Here is a 20,216-nt window from a genome sequence, read left to right as displayed (position 1 = left end):
GGGTATGGCGACTGCTCCTTTCAACACGACCGAACACCTGCTCATAATGCACAGCCTGTGGCGGAATGGTTACACGACAATAACATTCCTGTAATGGACTCACCCGCACAGAGTAGTGACTTGAATGTTATAGAACGCCTTTGGGATGTTGTGAAACGCGGACTTCATGCCAGGCCTCACGGACCGACGTCGATACCTCTCCTCAGTGGAACACTCTGTGAAGAATGGGCTGCCATTCCCCAAGAAACCATCCAGCATCTGATTGAACGTGTGCCTGCGAGAGTGGAAGCTGTCATCAAGGCTAAGGGTGGGCCAACACCATATTGAATTCGAGCATTACCGACGGAGGGCGCCAAGCCAGGTGTTCGGATACTTCTGATCACATAGTGTAGCTCTCCCTCTGCGCGCAATGGTTTCGATCATCCTCTTCTTCTTCAAGTTGAATATCTTGCTATGTCACCTCTCGTCACTCATACAGGACACATGTCCATGGCACCTCATTAATTTTCTTCCGACTGTATTCATTACAGCTGTGCCCAGTGCACATTCATTTTTAATTTTGTCACCTAGTGTCAACCTACAGCACCATCCCACTTTTTGTATCTCCTTTACCAAGAAGTCTCACTTAGACCTGTGAGTTATTTCCGATGTTTCTAAGCCATACATTCCAATATTTGCTACAACGATTGTAAATATACGTATCTTCCTTTTTCATGTAAAACTGCGATTTAGTTGTCTGTTTTCTCGTCTACCTTGGCCAATTCAGTTCTTAATTTCACTTTTACTGGACCATCTTTGTCAGTATTGACAATAATTTTTAAGAGTCCACAGACTTTACTAGCCCAGTGTTTCTGTTCTTGACTCAGTCCTCCGGTAAACAAGTACTTCTTTCTCTATAAATGCTTAAACTCCATTTATGGTATTCGTTGTGCACCTTCTAGCCACGTAGATTACGTCATTCTCATCCTCTGGAAAAAGGATTTGGTCATCAGCAAAATGCTAAGGGAACACCTTGCCATCATTGAAGACACCAATACTACGCAAGGACCCTAGGGCAGAATTCAACTATATTGTAAATAATGTAGAAGCTATGGTTAATCCTCGTGGTAGATCATCTCCATTACTTGTACGCCAGTACAGTAGCCGCTAAGCACAGCGCCACCTTGTGTGCCCACAGCGCTGCCTCAGCTGCCGCACCAGAGCGACGTGGAACACGCGGCCTCCCTGGTGCTGTACGGCTGCCAGGCTCTGCCCATTCGGCTCAAGATCCTGCTGGACAGGCTCTTCTCCAGCGTCGGCCGTCGCCAGCTGGCCCAGCTGCTGCTCCAGTTCGGCTGGACTCTAGACGACTACGCTCGCGGCTACATCGTCCGGGTACGTACAGCGACCCGGCTCTCAGCCAGTCCCTCTCCACCATTAAGGTCCTCTCAGTTTCTTCCATTTTGGAAAGCACTCACCCTGTCTCAGTCCGAGCATCTGGGTACCTCAGATACAGTAATTTCATAAGAACATCTGGAAACTAAACAGGAATATCGGAATTCTGCACAGGATATTTACTGCAGAGGTCCTCGTGGCCAGACTGTACATGGAGGGCTTGGCTGGCGTTCCTATGGTTGTCAGGATGGAGTAGTTGCTGTCCCACCCAGGTTCAAAATGGTTCAAATGGCTCTGAGCACTATGGGACTTAACATCTGAGGTCATCAGTCCCCTAGACCTAGAACTACTTAAACCTAACTAACCTAAGGACATCACGCACATCCATGCCCGGGGCAGGATTCAAACCTGCGACCGTAGCAGCAGCGCGGTTCGGGACTGAAGCACCTAGAACCGTTCGGCCACAGAGGCAGGCTGTCCCACCCAGGCATTATTGGTTCGACGGCGGACTGAATTTCGTCTTAGTAGTGGAAAGGCATCAGGACCACGTCAGATAAATGTAAGATTCCACACAAAAATATCCGAAGGAACTTGCTCACCTTCAAGCAGCAGTTTTTCGTAGACCACTGAAGCAGTGAAGGGTACCTAGCAACTGGAAAAAAGCGAAAGACATTCCGATTTTCAAGAAGGGTCGTGGGACAGATGCACATAATTATGGGCCTATATCGTTGACGTCAAAATGTAGAATTAGGGTACATGTTTTCTGCTCACTTAAAAATGGTTCAATGGCTGTGAGCTCTATGGGACTTAACTTCTGAGATCATCAGTCCGCTAGATCTTAGAACTACTTAAACCTAACGACATCAAACACATCCCGAGGCAGGATTCGAACCTGCGACCGTAGCGGTCGCGGGGTTCAAGACTGTAACGCCTAGAACCTCTCGGCCACCCCGGCCGGCCCCCAAAAAATCAATAAAAACTTTAAAAGAGGGAAAGGTGTGGGCGGTGGGGCTGGTTATGAGATGTGAAGTCTGGGTGACATTTTGGTGAATTGAGAAATAGGGAACTGACTGCCACGAAGGAGCGGGTGTAAGGTCCCCAAGGCCCCAGTGCGTGTAGTGACGTCAGTGCTCGACCGTCTGATTACCTGCAGCTTCTGGAGGAAACCGCAGCCGCCGTTCGGAACTGTGTGTAGCCTGGTCGCCAGCGCTGACTCGGAGCCCGCGCCCTCGCCCTGTGGCGGAAGCCGCCCCCGGCACGCAGGCAGCGCCGCCCCCGCACCTACCTGCCGCCCCCATTAGCGCCGGAGAACAAAGTAGCCCGCTAATGGCTGGGGTCGCCTTTCGGCCCATTACCGCCGCCGCCGCAGTCGGCGCTCGGTCCGCCCCCACTTGTCCTCAGCCCCCGACATGTGTAACTCTGCGGACACCACTCAAAGCCACCGCGGCACGCTTCTCACCATTTACTTCTTCGTTCCAGCAGCGCAAGGGCACTCCTAGTCATTAAATCCGCATGGCGTTTAATCGTGGGCCACTGAAACAAAATGCAGTCACATCAACAATATACCATCTCTCTCTTCGACTGTGCTAAAGTGGACGACCTAAATCACATTTCCTTTGGCTGCAAATATCGGACGGATGTCAATAACACAAGCCCTCTAGTACATGAGTTACCAACTTTAGTCCCTGTATTGTTATCATCAAAAAAAATGTTCACATGTGTGTGAAATCTTATGGGACTTAACTGCTAAGGTCATGAGTCCCTAAGCTTACACACTACTTAACCTAAATTATCCTAAGGACAAACACTCACACACCCATGCCCGAGGGAGGACTCGAACCTCCGCCGGGAGGAGCCGCACAGTCCATGACTATAGTGACTGAGACCGCTCGGCTAATCCCGGGCGGCATATTCTTATCATCAAAAGACATTTTCTGTAGATGAAATGTGGTCGCAGTTGCGAATACGAACAACCTTCTTTCTTATAAGGGAATGACGACAATGAAAATTTGTGCCGGCCGGGGACTCGAAGCTGGATTTACCACTTCGCTATGGCTGTCTGTGCATGACTCACGACCAGACCCAAACGTCCGGTAAGTCTTCGTTCCTGCGACACAAACTGTTGACGGACAGCATCGTTCGTCTAAACAAAACAGGCACTGCAATATTGGATTTGTTAGTCAATACCAAGCAGCGACTTTCAGTTAAAATGTCCTCCCGTGCACGGGAATTATATTGCGTGTGTGCGAGTACAGTTTGTAACGCTGGAACGACAACATATGTAAGTTTAACTCAGACCGTGAGTCGTGTACGAGTAGCCAAAGCGGTCAAGGCGACGCTCGTGCAAAGTGAGATACCCATGTTCGAGCTCCAGTCCGGCACACATTTGCACACTGCCGTACACTGCTGATGGCTGTTCGTTTTCGCAGTTGCGAATACAATTCGTGTGTTTCAAAATGGCTGCAGTCGCCACAGTGTCCGTCTTCTAAACAACACATGCACTGCAGCGTCGTATTTTCATACAGTAAGGTTAAAAGAAAGTGTCGCGTTATTCTTCAGGAGGTGGTATTGGTCAAAACTGGAAGATACGTTCCTGTAATTGTATGTCGGGGAACTAATACCTGTTGAGGTAAAGGCCATTTGATTGTGACAGGTAACGTGTAGTATTTACAGGTAAGTCAGGATTCATAAGAGATGGCATGGTAAATTACCACATTACATGCGTGTCTGTAGATGCGAATCCTCCAACAGTCGTGAACGTGAGACGACATAATCACTTCCCTAAATGTATTTTCGCTGAAAGATTCCTAACTGGTGTTGCTTATCGCCGATTTCTGTGAGTGGAATTACCAGCGCAAGTGGCAAAGAAAAAGGACTTTGATTTATATTCAACCGTGCTCCACGCCATTTCCTATGGAGTAAGAGACAGTATCTCACCACAACGATTCGTGAGCGATCGATTGGTCAAAATCATGCCCTCCCTTTCACCAGACGTGAACCCGTTAGATTTCTCGTTAAGGCGACATTTAAAGGCTTTTTTGTATGCCCAACCCATCGACAGTGCGCAGATGTCAGAGGAGAGTGCCACCAATGCATGTGACGCAAATGGAATCGCTGCCTTTAATTTAACTTGTACGTATCAAAGTGTGTTCAAATGGCTCTGAGCACTATGGGACTTATCTTCTGAGGTCATCAGTCCCCTAGAACTTAGAACTACTTAAACCTAACTTACCTAAGGACATCACACACACACCCTTGCCCGGTGCAGAATTCGAACCTGCGACCGTAGCAGTCGAGCGGTTCCAGACTGTAACGCCTAGAACCGCTCGGCCACCCCGGCCGGCTCAAAGTGTGTACTTTGTATACGTGCACCTACTTCGAAAGAAAGAGAGACACTCCAACTCGTGCCGGGCACAGCTAGAGAGGTATAGCGGCGCAAGAGAAACTATAGTTCACTGTTAGGCTGGATGGTGTCGCGGTTCTAGGCGCGCAGTCCGGAACCGTGCGACTGCTACGGTCGCAGGTTCGAATCCTGCCTCAGGCATGGATGTGTGTGATGTCCTTAGGTTAGTTAGGTTTAAGCAGTTCTAAGTTCTAGGGGACTGATGACCACAGCAGTTGTCCCATAGTGCTCAGAGCCATTTGAACCATTTTGTTAGGCTGGAGTCCAGGTAGAGAGGACATACAATACAGTGCAGGAAAAAAAAAAAAAATGTTAACATGTAAAAAAGACATCGATTTTGATCCGATGACGGCATATGCCACCTGGGGCATAGCAGATGTACTGATAATGGTTTTCCCATCGTTTGCCAATAGATAGTGTAGTCCATCAGAGCAGCCTCTGTGTCTTCCCTTTGATAGGGACTGCCCACACGCAGAAGGCTCAGTGTAAAGCGAGCAGGCAGCCATGCGACGGAAAGTCACTCGTGCTTCCTACAGCCAACTGAGCGAGTCTGAAAGGGGTCAGATTTTGACCTTCCTAGTGGGCCTTTCAGAGAACTGACGTGATGCGTCAGCTGTGCAACAACGCAGGTATCAGTCATCATGTGAACATTCTCACGCCTGTAGACGAGGTTCTTTAAGCCAACGCAGCACAGACGTCCGCGAGAATAGTCCTATTGTAAGGGCAGCGGTGGCAGATCATACAGAACAGATAAGAGGGCTTGTGAGCCCAGACATATGAACACCTCCTATTGCGAACCGGTTATTAGCAGTACGACTACGGGCACGTACTCCTCTACGTTTGAAAGGGGTCAGATTATGCTTATACAATAGCTCCCTACTTAGCAATCAAATACAACAGCTCGCTCACCGATAGATCTGTACATGCAGATTGGAAAATTGATCAGGTTGCAACAGTGTTTAAGAAGGGTAGTAGGAGTAATCCATCGAATTACAGAATTATATTATTTATGTCGGTTTGCGGTAGAGCTTTGGAGCATATACTGTATTCAAACATTATGAATCACATCGAAGGGAACGATCTGTTGATACGTAATCAGCATGGTTTCAGAAAACATCGTTCTTGTGCAACGCAGCTAGCTCTTTATTCGCACGAAGTAATGGCCGTTATCGACAGGGGATCTCAAGTTGATTCCGTATTTCTAGATTTCCGGAAAGCTTTTCACACCGTTCCTCACAAGCGACTTCTAATCAAGCTGCGGAGCTATGGGGTATCGTCTCAGTTGTGGGACTGGATTCGTGATTTCCTGTCAGGAAGGTCGCAGTTCGTAGTAATAGACGGCAAATCATCGAGTAAAATTGAAGTGATAACAGATGTTCCCCAGGGAAGCGCCCTGGGACCTCTGCTGTTCCTGATCTAAATAAATGACCTGGGTGATAATCTGAGCAGTTCTCTTAGGTTGTTTCCAGATGATTCTGTAATTTACCGTCTAGTAAGATCATCCGAAGACCAGTATCAGTTGCAAAGCGATTTAGAAAAGATTGCTGTATGGTGTGGCAGGTGGCAGTTGACGCTAAATAAAGAAAAGTGTGACGTGATCCACATGAGTCCCAAAAGAAATCCGTTGGAATTCGATTACTAGATAAATAGTATAATTCTCAAGGCTGTCAATTCAACTATGTACCTGGGTGTTAAAATTACGAAGAAGTTCAGCTGGAAAGACCACATAGATAATATTGTGGCGAAGGCGAGCCAAAGGTTGCGTTTCAGTGGCAGGACACTTATAAGTTGCAAGAAGTCCACTAAATAGACAGCTTACACTACACTCGTTCCTCCTCTGGTAGAATATTGCTGCGCGGTGTGGGATCCTTACCAGGTGGGATTGACGGGAGGACATCGAAAGGGTGCAAAAAAGGGCAGCTCGTTTCGTATTATCACGTAATAGGGGAGAGAGTGTGGCAGATATGATACGCGAGTTTGGATGGAAGTCATTAAAGCAAAGACGTTTTTCGTCGCGGCGAGATCTATTTACGAAATTTTAGTCACCAACTTTCTCTTCCGAATGCGAAAATATTTTGTTGAGCCCAATCTACATAGGTTAAAATGTTAAAATAAAATAAGAGAAATCTGAGCTCGAACAGAAAGGTTTAGGTGTTCGTTTTTCCCGCGCGCTGTTCGGGAATGGAATGGTAGGGAGATAGTATGATTGTGGATCGATGAACCCTCTGCCAAGCACTTAAATGTGAATTGCAGAGTAATCATGTAGATGTAGATTTACCAAGTATTCCACTCACGCCCCATCATGGACGTGCACGGCTCGCCTGGTTCTTTCGCTTTGGGGGTGGAATCGATCGCCGCGGTCTTCAGCGCTGAAAGCACATCCTGCCTGCACGCAAGGGATGGTCGTTTACTCGTACGACGTAGAACCCGTGAACGCGGTCTCTTTGAGTGCATTCGTCCAAGACACACTAGGCCAGCCTCAGGGCTTATGTTACGGGGTGCGATAAGCTACGCATCTCGTTCCCCTTGGGGACACGGTAACCAGCTAACCAGCGCTCGGTACGTCAATAATGTTGTTAGACTCGTTCTTGCAATAGGAAGGTCATGTGATGCTCCATTACCCACACACTGCCCGTGCAACTCAACATGCTCTGAAAGACGTGTAGCAATTTCCCTGGACACCAAAATGACTGTATTTGAGCACGTACGGAATATGACGGGACGAGAAGGGACTCGTGCGGCACGCCAGCCAAAAACTTTTACAGAATTACTTGAACACGGCGAGAAGGACTGTATCGCAGGATAGTAATCACCATTTATACGATCGACTAGTCAGCCTGCGCATTACCGCACGCGCAGGCTATACCACGTACTAATGTGGGTGTTTCGGCATGCGTCGACACCTCGTACGTCTGACCCGCCTGTGCTACAGATCTGTAAATGCAATCATTTCATGTACTCTGTTGCACTGTTGCATGTGAACAGAGTGAAATGGAAACCTCAGTTTTTCCCGGCAGTGTGGAATAACCAGGAACGCCTTTACATGACTTGGTCGGTCGTCGAAATATTGTGCGAAAACTGAAATACACCATTAATGTGTATAGTATGGTTCGAAATGGTTCAAATGGCTCTGAGCACTATGGGACTTAACATCTGAGGTCATAAGTCCCCTAGAACTTAGGACTACTTAAACCTAACTAGCCTAAGGACATCACACACATCCATTCCCGATGCAGGATTCGAACCTGCGACCGTAGCGGTCACGCGGTTCCAGACTGTAGCGCCTAGAACCGCTCGGCCACTAGGGGCGGCGTGTATAGTATAATCACTGTTAATTTTGTTACCGTATTACAAAAATATTTTTTCAAGCAAATGTTTGGTTGCTGAATGAGATTTCACTCTGCAGTGGAGTGTGCGCTGATAAGAAATATCCTGGCAGATTGAAACTGTGTGCCGGACCGAGACGCGAGCTCGGGACTTTTGCCTTTGACGGGCAAGTGTTCTACCAGCTCAGCTACCCAAACATGACTCGTAACCTGCCCTCGCAGCTTTAAATCCGCCAGTACCTCGCATCCTACCTTCCAAACTCCACAGAAGCTCATCTGCGAACCTTGCAGAAATAGCATTCCTGGAAGAAAGGATGTTGCGGAGACATAGCTTAGCCGAGTTCGAGTCTCGGTCCGACACACAGCTTTAATCTGCCAGGAAGTTTCAAATGTTTCGTTTTTTGTCAAGACTGCATTTATGAGTTTTATGAATCTGCTCGTGCTGTCCGTCAGTTAGTCGGTATTGTTTCTTCAATGAGATACGTTTCTCTGTAGTGTTCAGATTCGATAACTCTCAAAGATGGATTACATACAAATCCAGAGTCTTACATATAAAAAAATTACTTGATAATTACTTTGATTCATAAGACACGTCGAAATTCTGACGTACGAGTTGTTGGACGCCGTGGGAATGACGTCAATAGCCATTAGAATGAAAGCAGTAGCTTCATCTCCGAAAGGGTGTGGTGACAGTCTTGAAACCATATCGGCGGGTTATAAAGCAGACGCTGCTGCAGCTACAGACGTGCTTATATTTTCGAGATCAAGAACTGAAGTTGTGGGCGTGCAAGCTTGAACAACAAATGACTACAAGATAAGGGTATCTAGGGGAGTTGTTAACGTGGGAATCTATCATTAGTGAGCCCTCGAATTAAAGACAATAAATGTAACATATAAGTAGGCACAGAAAAAAATCATTTTTTTAGGGCCAAATTGGTATTAATTTTTGCCAATGTCAGTGTTGTTTTTTGGTAATATCGTTGATATTTTTTGGCAGTAAAGATGTTATTTTTGGAACAATCCGGTGTTATTTTTGGCCAAATCAGGTGACTTTTTTGGCCAGCTTCGATGTTGTCTCTGCTAGATTCGGTGGCACTGTTTTTCCCAGGCTCGCTGTTCTTGACAGATTCGTTATTTTTTGGCATATTCGGTGCTAATTTTTTGCTAAATTCATTCTTATTTTTTACTAAATGTAGTCTAATTTTTTGCCAAATTCGGTCTCTTTTTTTGGCAAATTCGGTGCTTTTTTCTAATTTCGGTGTTATTTCTTTTAATTTCGGTGTAATTATTTCCAGTTTCTTGTTGTAGTTGTGTTCAATTCCGATGTTATTTTCTTTCCAGTTTCGGAGTTTCAAATTTAGGTGGTACAAACATGGGACACGAACATCAGATTTTAGGCAGTACGAACTCAAAATTCAATTTCAATATCCAATAACTATGAGTTACGAATATTGGTATGCTGCTGTCCCTTAGATTTTCGGGGAAAGGACATATTTCGCGATATTTCGGAAAAATCGCCGATTTCGAGATGTTTCGTAAAAGTCCTTGAATCCCTGTATTTCGCTAAACACCTTGAAATTCGCGTTATCATTCTTGGTTTCGTTTTCGTGAAATTTTCCTATCCCTACATAAAAGTAGGTCTCATCAGTCAGAAATTTTAAGGGACGTTAAATATGATCGGCAATTAAACAGGACCGGTAATCCCAAATGACGTATAGCACGTTAGTTGTAGGCCACTTTAGTCCTGGAACAAGGATGCTGGCTGCGAGTAACTGGTGTGACGCCTCCTTTCAAGAGGCGCCTCGCCAACACCGACTCAAAGGAAGGCCTCGGCGCTTGTTGGTGACGTCACGTCAACTAGGCACGGCGAACGCCAGGTCTGTTGCAGGCATACTCATAATGGTGGTGTCTCCCTCTCTGACACAGGAAAATGTGAAACTATTGGCGCTAGTTGACCAACACACATTGTTCTGAGAGGTTTCTACAATCAATTAATTGTGCAATTCATTACAATTCTTAACAAATAGTGTATTCCTCAACTTAAATTTCCACATGTTTTAAGGATTGACACACAAAAACAACTTCATGGTCCAGCAGCAACAGAATTCGTGCTTCTTTACCTTATGTGTAAATCTGAGGAAGTTACGTTTGTACTGAGTTGCTTTTACAAGAAACTGTGAACATATTGGTGCTCCTCTTTAGGTATCTTGGTTGACTAAGGGGTGAGCACTGAATGTTAATGAAATATCTTGCGATTGTACACGTTGGGGGACGGGATGGGGGCCAAAAGAAGACCCAGAAGAGAGATACTTGTTTTATCAAATAAAATTTTTTATCTTATATAGTTTCTCCTTTCAGTAGCAATAGGGGAATATTTATGTTTTCTAATGTACATGTTTAAAAAAGTTTAAGCTCAGCATTATTTGCCGGCCGCGGTGGTCTCGCGGTTCTAGGCGCCCAGTCCGGAACCGTGCGACTGCTACGGTCGCAGGTTCGAATCCTGCCTCGGGCATGGATGTGTGTGATGTCCTTAGGTTAGTTAGGTTTAAGTAGTTCTAAGTTCTAGGGGACTAATGACCACAGCAGTTGAGTCCCATAGTGCTCAGAGCCATTTGAACCATCAGCATTATTTTCAATGTATGGAGCTATTTTGTTTCCTGTTTAGAATTCCTTTCGTTGAAACGACTGTAACCTTATGACTGGTAACAATTGGACATTTACACATGTGAATTAGTTCACATTTCCAGTGACGCTGTCAATCGAAAATAAATAAATAAATAAATAAAAGAATTAGTTCATTATAAGGGGGTTGGGGAAATTTTCGATAGCAAAATGGATCAAGTAAATATACACTCCTGGAAATTGAAATAAGAACACCGTGAATTCATTGTCCCAGGAAGGGGAAACTTTATTGACACATTCCTGGGGTCAGATACATCACATGATCACACTGACAGAACCACAGGCACATAGACACAGGCAACAGAGCATGCACAATGTCGGCACTAGTACAGTGTATATCCACCTTTCGCAGCAATGCAGGCTGCTATTCTCCCATGAAGACGATCGTACAGATGCTGGATGTAGTCCTGTGGAACGGCTTGCCATGCCATTTCCACCTGGCGCCTCAGTTGGATCAGCGTTCGTGCTGGACGTGCAGACAGCGTGAGACGACGCTTCATCCAGTCCCAAACATGCTCAATGGGGGACAGATCCGGAGATCTTGCTGGCAAGGGTACTTGACTTACACCTTCTAAAGCACGTTGGGTGGCACGGGATACATGCGGACGTGCATTGTCCTGTTGGAACAGCAAGTTCCCTTGCCGGTCTAGGAATGGTAGAACGATGGGTTCGATGACGGTTTGGATGTACCGAGCACTATTGCACTATTCAGTGTCCCCTCGACGATCACCAGAGGTGTACGGCCAGTGTAGGAGATCGCTGCCCACACCATGATGCCGGGTGTTGGCCCTGTGTGCCTCGGTCGTATGCAGTCCTGATTGTGGCGCTCACCTGCACGGCGCCAAACACGCATACGACCATCATTGGCACCAAGGCAGAAGCGACTCTCATCGCTAAAGACGACACGTCTCCATTCGTCCCTCCATTCACGCCTGTCGCGACACCACTGGATGCGGGCTGCACGATGTTGGGGCGTGAGCGGAAGACGGCCTAACGGTGTGCGGGACCGTAGCCCAGCTTCATGGAGACGGTTGCGAATGGTCCTCGCCGATACCCCAGGAGCAACAGTGTCCCTAATTTGCTGGGAAGTGGCGGTGCGGTCCCCTACGGCACTGCGTAGGATCCTACGGTCTTGGCGTGCATCCGTGCGTCGCTGCGGTCCGGTCCCAGTTCGACGGGCAGGTGCACCTTCCGCCGACCACTGGCGACAACATCGATGTACTGTGGAGACCTCACGCCCCACGTGTTGAGCAATTCGGCGGTACGTCCACCCGGCCTCCCGCATGCCCACTATACGCCCTCTCTCAAAGTCCGTCAACTGCACGTACGGTTCACGTCCACGCTGTCGCGGTATGCTACCAGTGTTAAAGACTGCGATGGAGCTCCGTATGCCACGGCAAACTGGCTGACACTGACGGCGGCGGTGCACAAATGCTGCGCAGCTAGCGCCATTCGACGGCCAACACCGCGGTTCCTGGTGTGTCCGCTGTGCCGTGCGTGTGATCATTGCTTGTACAGCCGTCTCGCAGTGTCCGGAGCAAGTATGGTGGGTCTGACACACCGGCGTCAATGTATTCTTTTTTCCATTTCCAGGAGTGTAGTTACTTGAATGTAAAATTTACGAAGCTTGCAATGGGGCAAAGCATGTTTCGACACGGTTCAGTAATACAGAACTATGATCTTCATTTGTAGCTTTACGACTGGAAGAAAATCTTTCATCTAAATAAAACTGCAGATTCCAAAACCCAACATTTCGTCCAAAAATAAGAGATTTATAGTGATAAGCACGCCCAAGCGTTTCTGCCTCCAACAGACCTGGCGTTCGCCGTGCCTAGCTGACGTGACGGATCCAACAAGCGCCGAGCCTTCCTTTGGAGTCGGTGTTGTCAAGAGGTGCCTCGCACGGCGCGCTGGCCATGTTGGCTGCCTCGGGCTCTCCGTGCCCCTCTCACGCTGGCTACTCCCCCCCCCCCCCCCCCCCCCCCCGGCGGCCGGGATCCGCCGTTCGCCGCTCGCCTTGTCTTTAGCTAATCTCTTCCTGTGCGCTGCTCGCGTTCATATTTAAAACCCCAGGCCTTAATGTCGCTGCAGCCAGCTACCGTAGCCGCGCGCCCTTCCTCCCCGCGCCTTCCCCGCGCCGAAAACCGCAGCATCCTCCCGCAGTTCTTTCCGGGATCAGGCCGCAGCGCTGCCGGGATAAGAAGGAAAGGATTTCCCTCTCGTTAGCGAGCGACCCGCTGCCGCCGATGAATAATGAAGCAGCGTGGATGCCGGCAGGAGAAGTGCAGCCAAGAGCGGGCGCTCGCTGCCTTTTAACTCACCGCTAAACTCCCACACCGCGGCGCTCCTTCCCAGCATTAATTAATAACCGCCTCTAGAATGATAAAGTCTTGTCCGTATCATCAGACACTGTAAAATAATTAAAACCGCCGAGCATCCCCCTGCATCCGCACTTCCTCCGTGAGCATTCGCCACTTTCATAAAGAGAGGAAGATTACTGAAATAATTTCACAACACTGTTGTCGCCACATACGCTGCTCATCTATATTTCACAGACAGCGCTGTCATTGTCTTTGTCATTATAGTTACTCCCGTAGTGTACTTAGCACGACATGGTTTGTTCCAAGCAATTATCTACGCAGGGACAAAATTTTATCGATTTACTGCTTCACTCAAATCCACAGCCTTCAAACGGTAATTCCCAGTCTATTATGGCCAGCAATCAACTTCATTACGAAGTCATGCAGGTAACAAGGTATCTCTGATACGACGTGTCACCGTGACAGCGGCTAAAGAAGGTAAACATCTGAATGTGGTCAATGCAGGTCCGTAGCATTGATCCAGGAGGAATAGTACAACGTTATTCTTGTTGCAGGCGTATGTGTGTGCTGGTATGAATTATTAACTGATGGTGACTTTGATGCACGGGTAAAACACAAACATTCATCAGGTACACGCTTGAGCTGCGTGTTGCTCTCAAAATGGTTCAAATGGCTCTGAGCACTATGGGACTTAACATCTGAGGTCATCAGTCCCCTAGAACTTAGAACTACTTAAACCTAACTAACCCAAGGACATCACACACATCCATGCCCGAGGCAGGATTCGAACCTGCGACCGTACCGCCTAGAACCGCTCGGCCACTCTTGCCGGCTGTTGCTCTCATTCTTTTTCTGTCTTTATAATGTGAATGACAGCTGACCCGAAAGTGATAACATACGAAATGAGCCGAAACAAAAGGTCTTAGAGGCATAGTTTCTGGTGCAACATAAATTACGCTTTGAGCTCTCTCTATTTCTCATCAGTAAGAGATACTGCAAAACTGGTAACATCGTCGAACCAAACAGCAGTTTGTCTTTGACTTGACATTCACCAGAAATATCTAAATCTACGCAATGCAAACCACTATGTTATATGTGCATGGCAGGGGGCACTTCGCATGTAACACCAGCGCTCTTCCAGTTACATGCATGTCGCGCGGGAAGAATAATGCGTAGGGACTTCGGAGCGCGTTGTAATTAATCTAATCCTGTCTTCGTGACCGCTACGAAATCTGTACATAGACGGTTGTAGTATATTTCTAGACCATTCATTTGAAGCAGATTCTCAAAATTGTGTGTCTTTCGCGGGATATTTGGCGCTTCTCTTAAAATGCACACCAGATCACGTTTTTCAGCATCTCTGTGACCTGTGATTTTCGGCGCTGCTCTTCTCTGTATACGTCCAGTATCCCGCGTTAGGGCCCGCATCTCGTGGTTGTGCGGTAGCGTTCTCGCTTCCCACGCCCGGGTTCCCGGGTTCGATTCCCGGCGGGGTCAGGGACTTTCTCTGCCTCGTGATGGCTGGGTGTTGTGTGATGTCCTTAGGTTAGTTAGGTTTAAGTAGTTTTAAGTTCTAGGGGACTGATGACCTAAGATGTTAAGTCCCATAGTGCTCAGAGCCATTTTTTTTCCCGCGTTAGTGGTGTCGAAGTTGAGTGACTGTAGGAAGATACAAGAAGGCGAAATTTCCAGTTGGTGTAATGAATGGCAGCTGGCACTAAATACGAAAAATGTTAATGCGGATGAGTAGGTAGATTAAACCTGCAATGTTCGGGTACAGTATTACTAGCATCCTGCTTCACGTAGTCAAGTCGTTTAAATATCTGAGCGTGAAGCTGCAAAGCGACATGATATAGAACGTACGTGTGAGAACTGTGGTAGGGAAGGCGAATGGTCGACTTCGGTTTATTGGGAAGATCTTAGGAGGAAGTGGTTCACCAGGAGACCCCATGTAGTACGTTGGTGCGACCTATTCTTGAGTACTGCTCGAATGTTTCGGACCCGAACCAGGTCGGATTGAAGGAAGTTATCAAAGCAATTCAGAGGAGAGCTGCTAGATATGTTACCGATAGGTTTGAACAATACGTGTTATGGAGATGTTACGGAAACTCAAATGGGAATCACTGGAGGGAAGGTGACGTTCTTTTCGAGAAACACGGTCGAGAAAATTTAGAGAAGCGTCATTTAAAGCTGACTGCCGAACTATTCTACTACCGCCAATATACGAGGGATATCCAGAAAGTAAATACCGAATGATCGCGAAATGGAAACCACTTTGAAAATCAGAATATTTTATCTGCAACCGTTAGCTACAGCTACCAGGCACTGCCCTACGTAGTCACCACTCCGGACACTTGTCATAGCGTTCTACCAACATTCCTATACCCTCGTCATAGAAGGCAGCCGCCTGTGCTTCCCTCCAATTCTCTACGCTCATCTATAGCTTCTTATCTGTCAGAAAATGTTGTCTTCATAGCCAGTAGTCAATGTGAGCAGAGATGAAACACAGAGGGAGTCAATTACGTGCTGTAGTGCGGGTGATCAAACACTTCCCATTGAAAACGCTGCAGGAGCATTTCCATTGCCCCTGCAGATTGCGACCGAGAATTGTCACGAAGTAGGAACCGTATGGAACTTCAGTAATGTGGGCTGCATAACATCAGGCGAAATCTCTCACCAGGACCTCATTAGTGGCGGCAGACACTATTATCTACGCACTTTATGTGCTCACCATGCACTCAGAACTGAAAAGAGTGAAGTGATGTAACCGACACTCATACTACAGACACTGTCGAGCACATATGCGCAAAGCTTTATCAGATTTTCACAGTGGTTTCCATTTCTTAACCGATCGGTACTTACTTTCCGGATGTCCCTCGTACATTTCGCATAAGGACTACGGAGATATGATACGAGAAATCAGGGCGCATACGAAAGGATACAGTCGTTTCTCCCGCTCTCTGTTTTGCAAGTGCAACATTTGCTTAAATAACAAGTAGTGGTACAGGGCACCCTCCGCCAAGTACCGTTCTGTAGCTTGCAGAGAATGTATGAAGATGTGGGTGTACACACTACAGCAATATTCCAGGGTGAGTGCTACATTAGTAATCTATTTTGTAGTTCGACTGCATTTTCTTAGTATCCTATAAACTAATCGGTGTCAGTCATCTACGACTGAACCCATGTGATCGTTCCATTTGTTATTATTGCAAACTTTACACCCACGTTATTGTTTGAGTTGACTGATTAGAATTGTGTCATCGACACTGCTTTAATACTATAATACAAATTTTCTTTTCTGAAGCAAACTATTTTAAACTTGTGAACGTTTAAAGCAAGTTTCCATCTTTTGTACCATATCGAAATCTTATCAAATGTGAGTAAATATTTTTATCTTTAAATGCGAACATTTTCGATAAGACGTTACCGTGACTGTTATTGATATGAAATGAAACAATAAGTTTACTGTTACCAGTCACTGTTCATTTATCTCCACGTCGCGTTTCAAAGGTTTCAACTTCCATCATCAGGTGCATTTACATTTGTTTGTATGATATTTGTGTGTGTGTTGTGTTACGATTATTTGGAGGAACTTGTGGCACTGTCTCTAGTGCAAATTTGTTTACAAAATATGACAGTACACATATGATGTGTTACGACATTAAAAGGAACTTGTGACCACTGGAGATAGTGGCACAAGTTCTTCCAAATGATCGTAACACAACACACACACAAATGTCATACTGACAACTGTAAATCCACCTGATGATGGAGGCTGAAATAGTTGAAACGCGTCGTGGAGATAAATAAACAGCTACTGGTAACAGTAAACTTGTTTCACTTAATATGAGTAAGTAGTTGTGCGAGGAAGTGGAAGTAACACATTCTTTCATCTGCGACAGGGGGAGTTTTTCTGGAAGGTAGGATAAGGAGCGTAGCACGGTAGACCGAGTGGCTATGAAGAAGATCAACAATATTTGGTGGAACTGAGCGATAGGAAACGATAAGTACAGAGAACCAGCTCACTGAAACACTCGTGAATCCTCAAGACCAGCGTTTTGACGTAGTTGAGCTTTCTACTGGCGCAAAATCCTGTACATAAAATGTATCGAAAAAAATACTAATGCGTCCATTATCAAGAAATTTACTATCTCCAGGCGTCTCTCTTCTCGTGTCAAGTAAAAAATTCTCCAATTGTTTTTCTGTGTTGTGGGAAGAAATGGAGAAAATCTTCATGGCTGGAAAGATCGAGAGCACGAGACGGAGGGTGAGAACAGCGATCAGGTGGATAGATCACATCAAGAAGTCAAGTATTACTCTTCAGCGCTCCTTGAGATAGGCGGATAACAGTCCAGTAAGGCGACGCTTGGTTCATGTGGTCACGACAATAAGCAATAAATAAGATGACCTGTAATGATGATGATGATGATGTCATTCTCGAGAACTACATCATCTTAGGAAAGTCTAAGGATACTATTTATATTGACAGTCAGATCATTAATGTACAACATGAATAGCAAGACCTCAAAACTACTCCGTGGAGCAGACCTGAAAGTCACTTAATCCATCGATGAATCTCAATCTCAAGATAACACGCGGCGTGCTCTCTACCAAGCAATCAATAAAGTCACAAATTTTGCTCGATACCCTACATAATCTTACTTCTGTTAATAAACGTCGGCTTTGTGTTGAGTCAAACGTTTTTCGGGATACGTACAAATGATGCAGGAGGCGGAGACTGAAAACGGGGGAAGGACAGGGTACGGGGAAATGTCTCTGAATTTCTGAACAGAAGGAAATGAGATGCGTGACGATTACGACGTGGCTGGGTTTCTTTCCCACGCGAAATGTTCTCACACTCAGTCTCGATGTAAATTGCCGTCTCTGCTGCGTCGCAGCGCCTGTTTTACATTCTGGCTTCACCGCATGGGCGGCACGGAAAGGGCGGACTCCGTACCGCACAGAAAGTCCCGCCGTCAGAGGGAATTCCACACGCAGGTTCCGGCATCGCTCTTAGGAAAAATCTCCTCCCATCTTACAGTCATGTTAAAGAGGATGAACGAAGTTTAGAAGAGTTTGCACCATACTTATCAGATTACAAAATTGCGCGTCGATAACAGGTTTAGATAAAGTCACAAAGATTTTTAATCGCATTTGGAAGACACGGAAACTGTTCGAAGAATAGAAATGTGTTGTCATAGTACAGTGATTTATCGAGGGGTAAACCATTACGGGGAAACGTACGTCATACATATTGGCTACTAGTTGCTGCCTGCATTTCTTGTTAGCGTAGTAGATCTGAAAGTGCACTAGGAGCCTAGCAAAGGAGGCGGTAGAAGAGCACAGAAGGCATGGAGGACTTGACGCTGATACCACTGATATGACACAGGCCCTTGAAGGACAATAAAGCAGCTGCAACGTTTCGGTATTTCAAGAAAGTGAAGATCATGAAGAACAGTAGACAGGATGAGAAGACGCTACAGGAGAACTGAATTATTAAGAGATATTAAGGCAAGGATGATGTTGGGAAGCATTTCGTTTCATACTATGGTGTACGTCAAACAGGGAGACTGGCTTTTTCCCATGCTGTTCTGTCTTGTACACAATGAAGCCATCACAACGGAAAGCAACAACCTCGGAAAGCAAGACAAAAAGGACTGCAGGACATACAAGGACATCTTCCATTTGCGGATGACGTTGTGATACTAAGTGGGACGGAATACTGATACTTCTAAATTTAAGTTATACTATAACAAGAGTAGGACTAAATACTGCCCACAACAAGATGATATTGCCTGCTACTTAGATTTGAAACATCAGGAGGCACCGTACAGCACACTGACGCATTAATCTAAGAGAATAAGTAACAGGAAATGTAGCAGTAATGAAGAAGTGAAAGGGGGGACGAAGAAGATCACAACTACTTCTCTATGTCCAGGAAATTTTGTTGTTAAGAGAGGATAACAACGGACGTTAAAACTAGTGATTTCAAGATACCAGCGACGAACGCAGTGTTATCTAAGCTTGAGATGGTAGAGTTGTATACACGATATACAGAAAACAAACGAAGAGTAGAATATCTTTAGGAAATTGTTGGACCTAAAAAGAGAAGATAAAAGTTACGAATCAAGGGAATAAATGTGCCGCATCTCGAGGGCCATGGAAAAAAGTACACACCAACTAACATTTCGCGAAGAAAAAAAAGAGATGAAGAAGAGTTGCGCGAGCGGAAGAGAGAACCTTAATAGGGCGCTAAGATATAAGAAAACCAGGACAGATCACAGAAATCGAAAGAACTATCACGGCGTCTTAAGAATTTAGGTAAGTCATGGACAGCTGTATCTGGATAGCGGCACGGGGTTTTGAACCAATGTCCCCCAGAATGCGAGTCTACTTGTCTTACCATTGCGTTACCCAGGTTGATGCCCTTGAGGTAGACGCCTCAAATTTCACCGCATTGATAGTCGCTGCTGGAGGTGTTTCGCAATTCGAGGTATTTGATGCGGCGTGCTATCATATCAGAGGTCAGTGCAACGACAGTTGAATGAATGCAGTGGAATGACATGAGGTGACGCGGCGGGTCGCGCTGTTAATTCACGACCGTAGTCACAAACTGCTGAAGTGGTTACTCCGTGTTTTGTACCTTCTCAAAGATCATGCAGGACGGTCAGTGTGCAAGGGATCGACCAAAATATGATACCACGTCATACATTGGGTCACTCTAATTAACGCTCCCATTACGTATGCGAAAACGGCATTTCACTTTCTTTCAGTCAGACATGTACCAGTGAGAGAAATAAAGTTGTCGCCTGCAACTTATAATTTAGAAAGGCGACAGAACTTACGGGGAATGATGTAGTTCACACAAGGCAACTATCACCGGCAACATTTTTTTTTTTAATCCTGTGATGAACTACACTATCCTGTATAACCATCGTCAGCTAGTATGATGGTAACAGGGAGAATGGTCCCATTGTTCCAAAGTTTTGGAGAGCCTTAGCGGTGTTACTCCTGGTGTCACGGTGGAGTGATACAACGAGTATGACTTCGGCTCACGGAAGACAGTGATTAATCTGACAGCACGACGGTACCTCACAGACGTGTTGCGTC

At 46.1% G+C, this 20,216-nt stretch overlaps 1 protein-coding gene across 2 annotated transcripts in view; it reads left to right on the top strand.

The window, feature by feature from the left end:
* The window catches only part of LOC126281987 (zinc finger protein basonuclin-1-like), a 175,011-nt gene that overhangs the window by 116,796 nt on the left and 37,999 nt on the right, over positions 1 to 20,216 (top strand). For both annotated transcript variants that reach the window (XM_049981370.1, XM_049981371.1), the window contains exon 4: positions 1,178 to 1,374. In XM_049981370.1, coding sequence (XP_049837327.1) covers positions 1,178 to 1,374 — 197 coding nt within the window. The remainder of the gene's footprint in view (positions 1 to 1,177; positions 1,375 to 20,216) is intronic.

This window comes from Schistocerca gregaria, chromosome 7 (genome assembly GCF_023897955.1).
Source record: "Schistocerca gregaria isolate iqSchGreg1 chromosome 7, iqSchGreg1.2, whole genome shotgun sequence".
NCBI lineage: Eukaryota > Metazoa > Arthropoda > Insecta > Orthoptera > Acrididae > Schistocerca > Schistocerca gregaria.
This window is presented reverse-complemented; position numbering and strand designations above follow the sequence as displayed.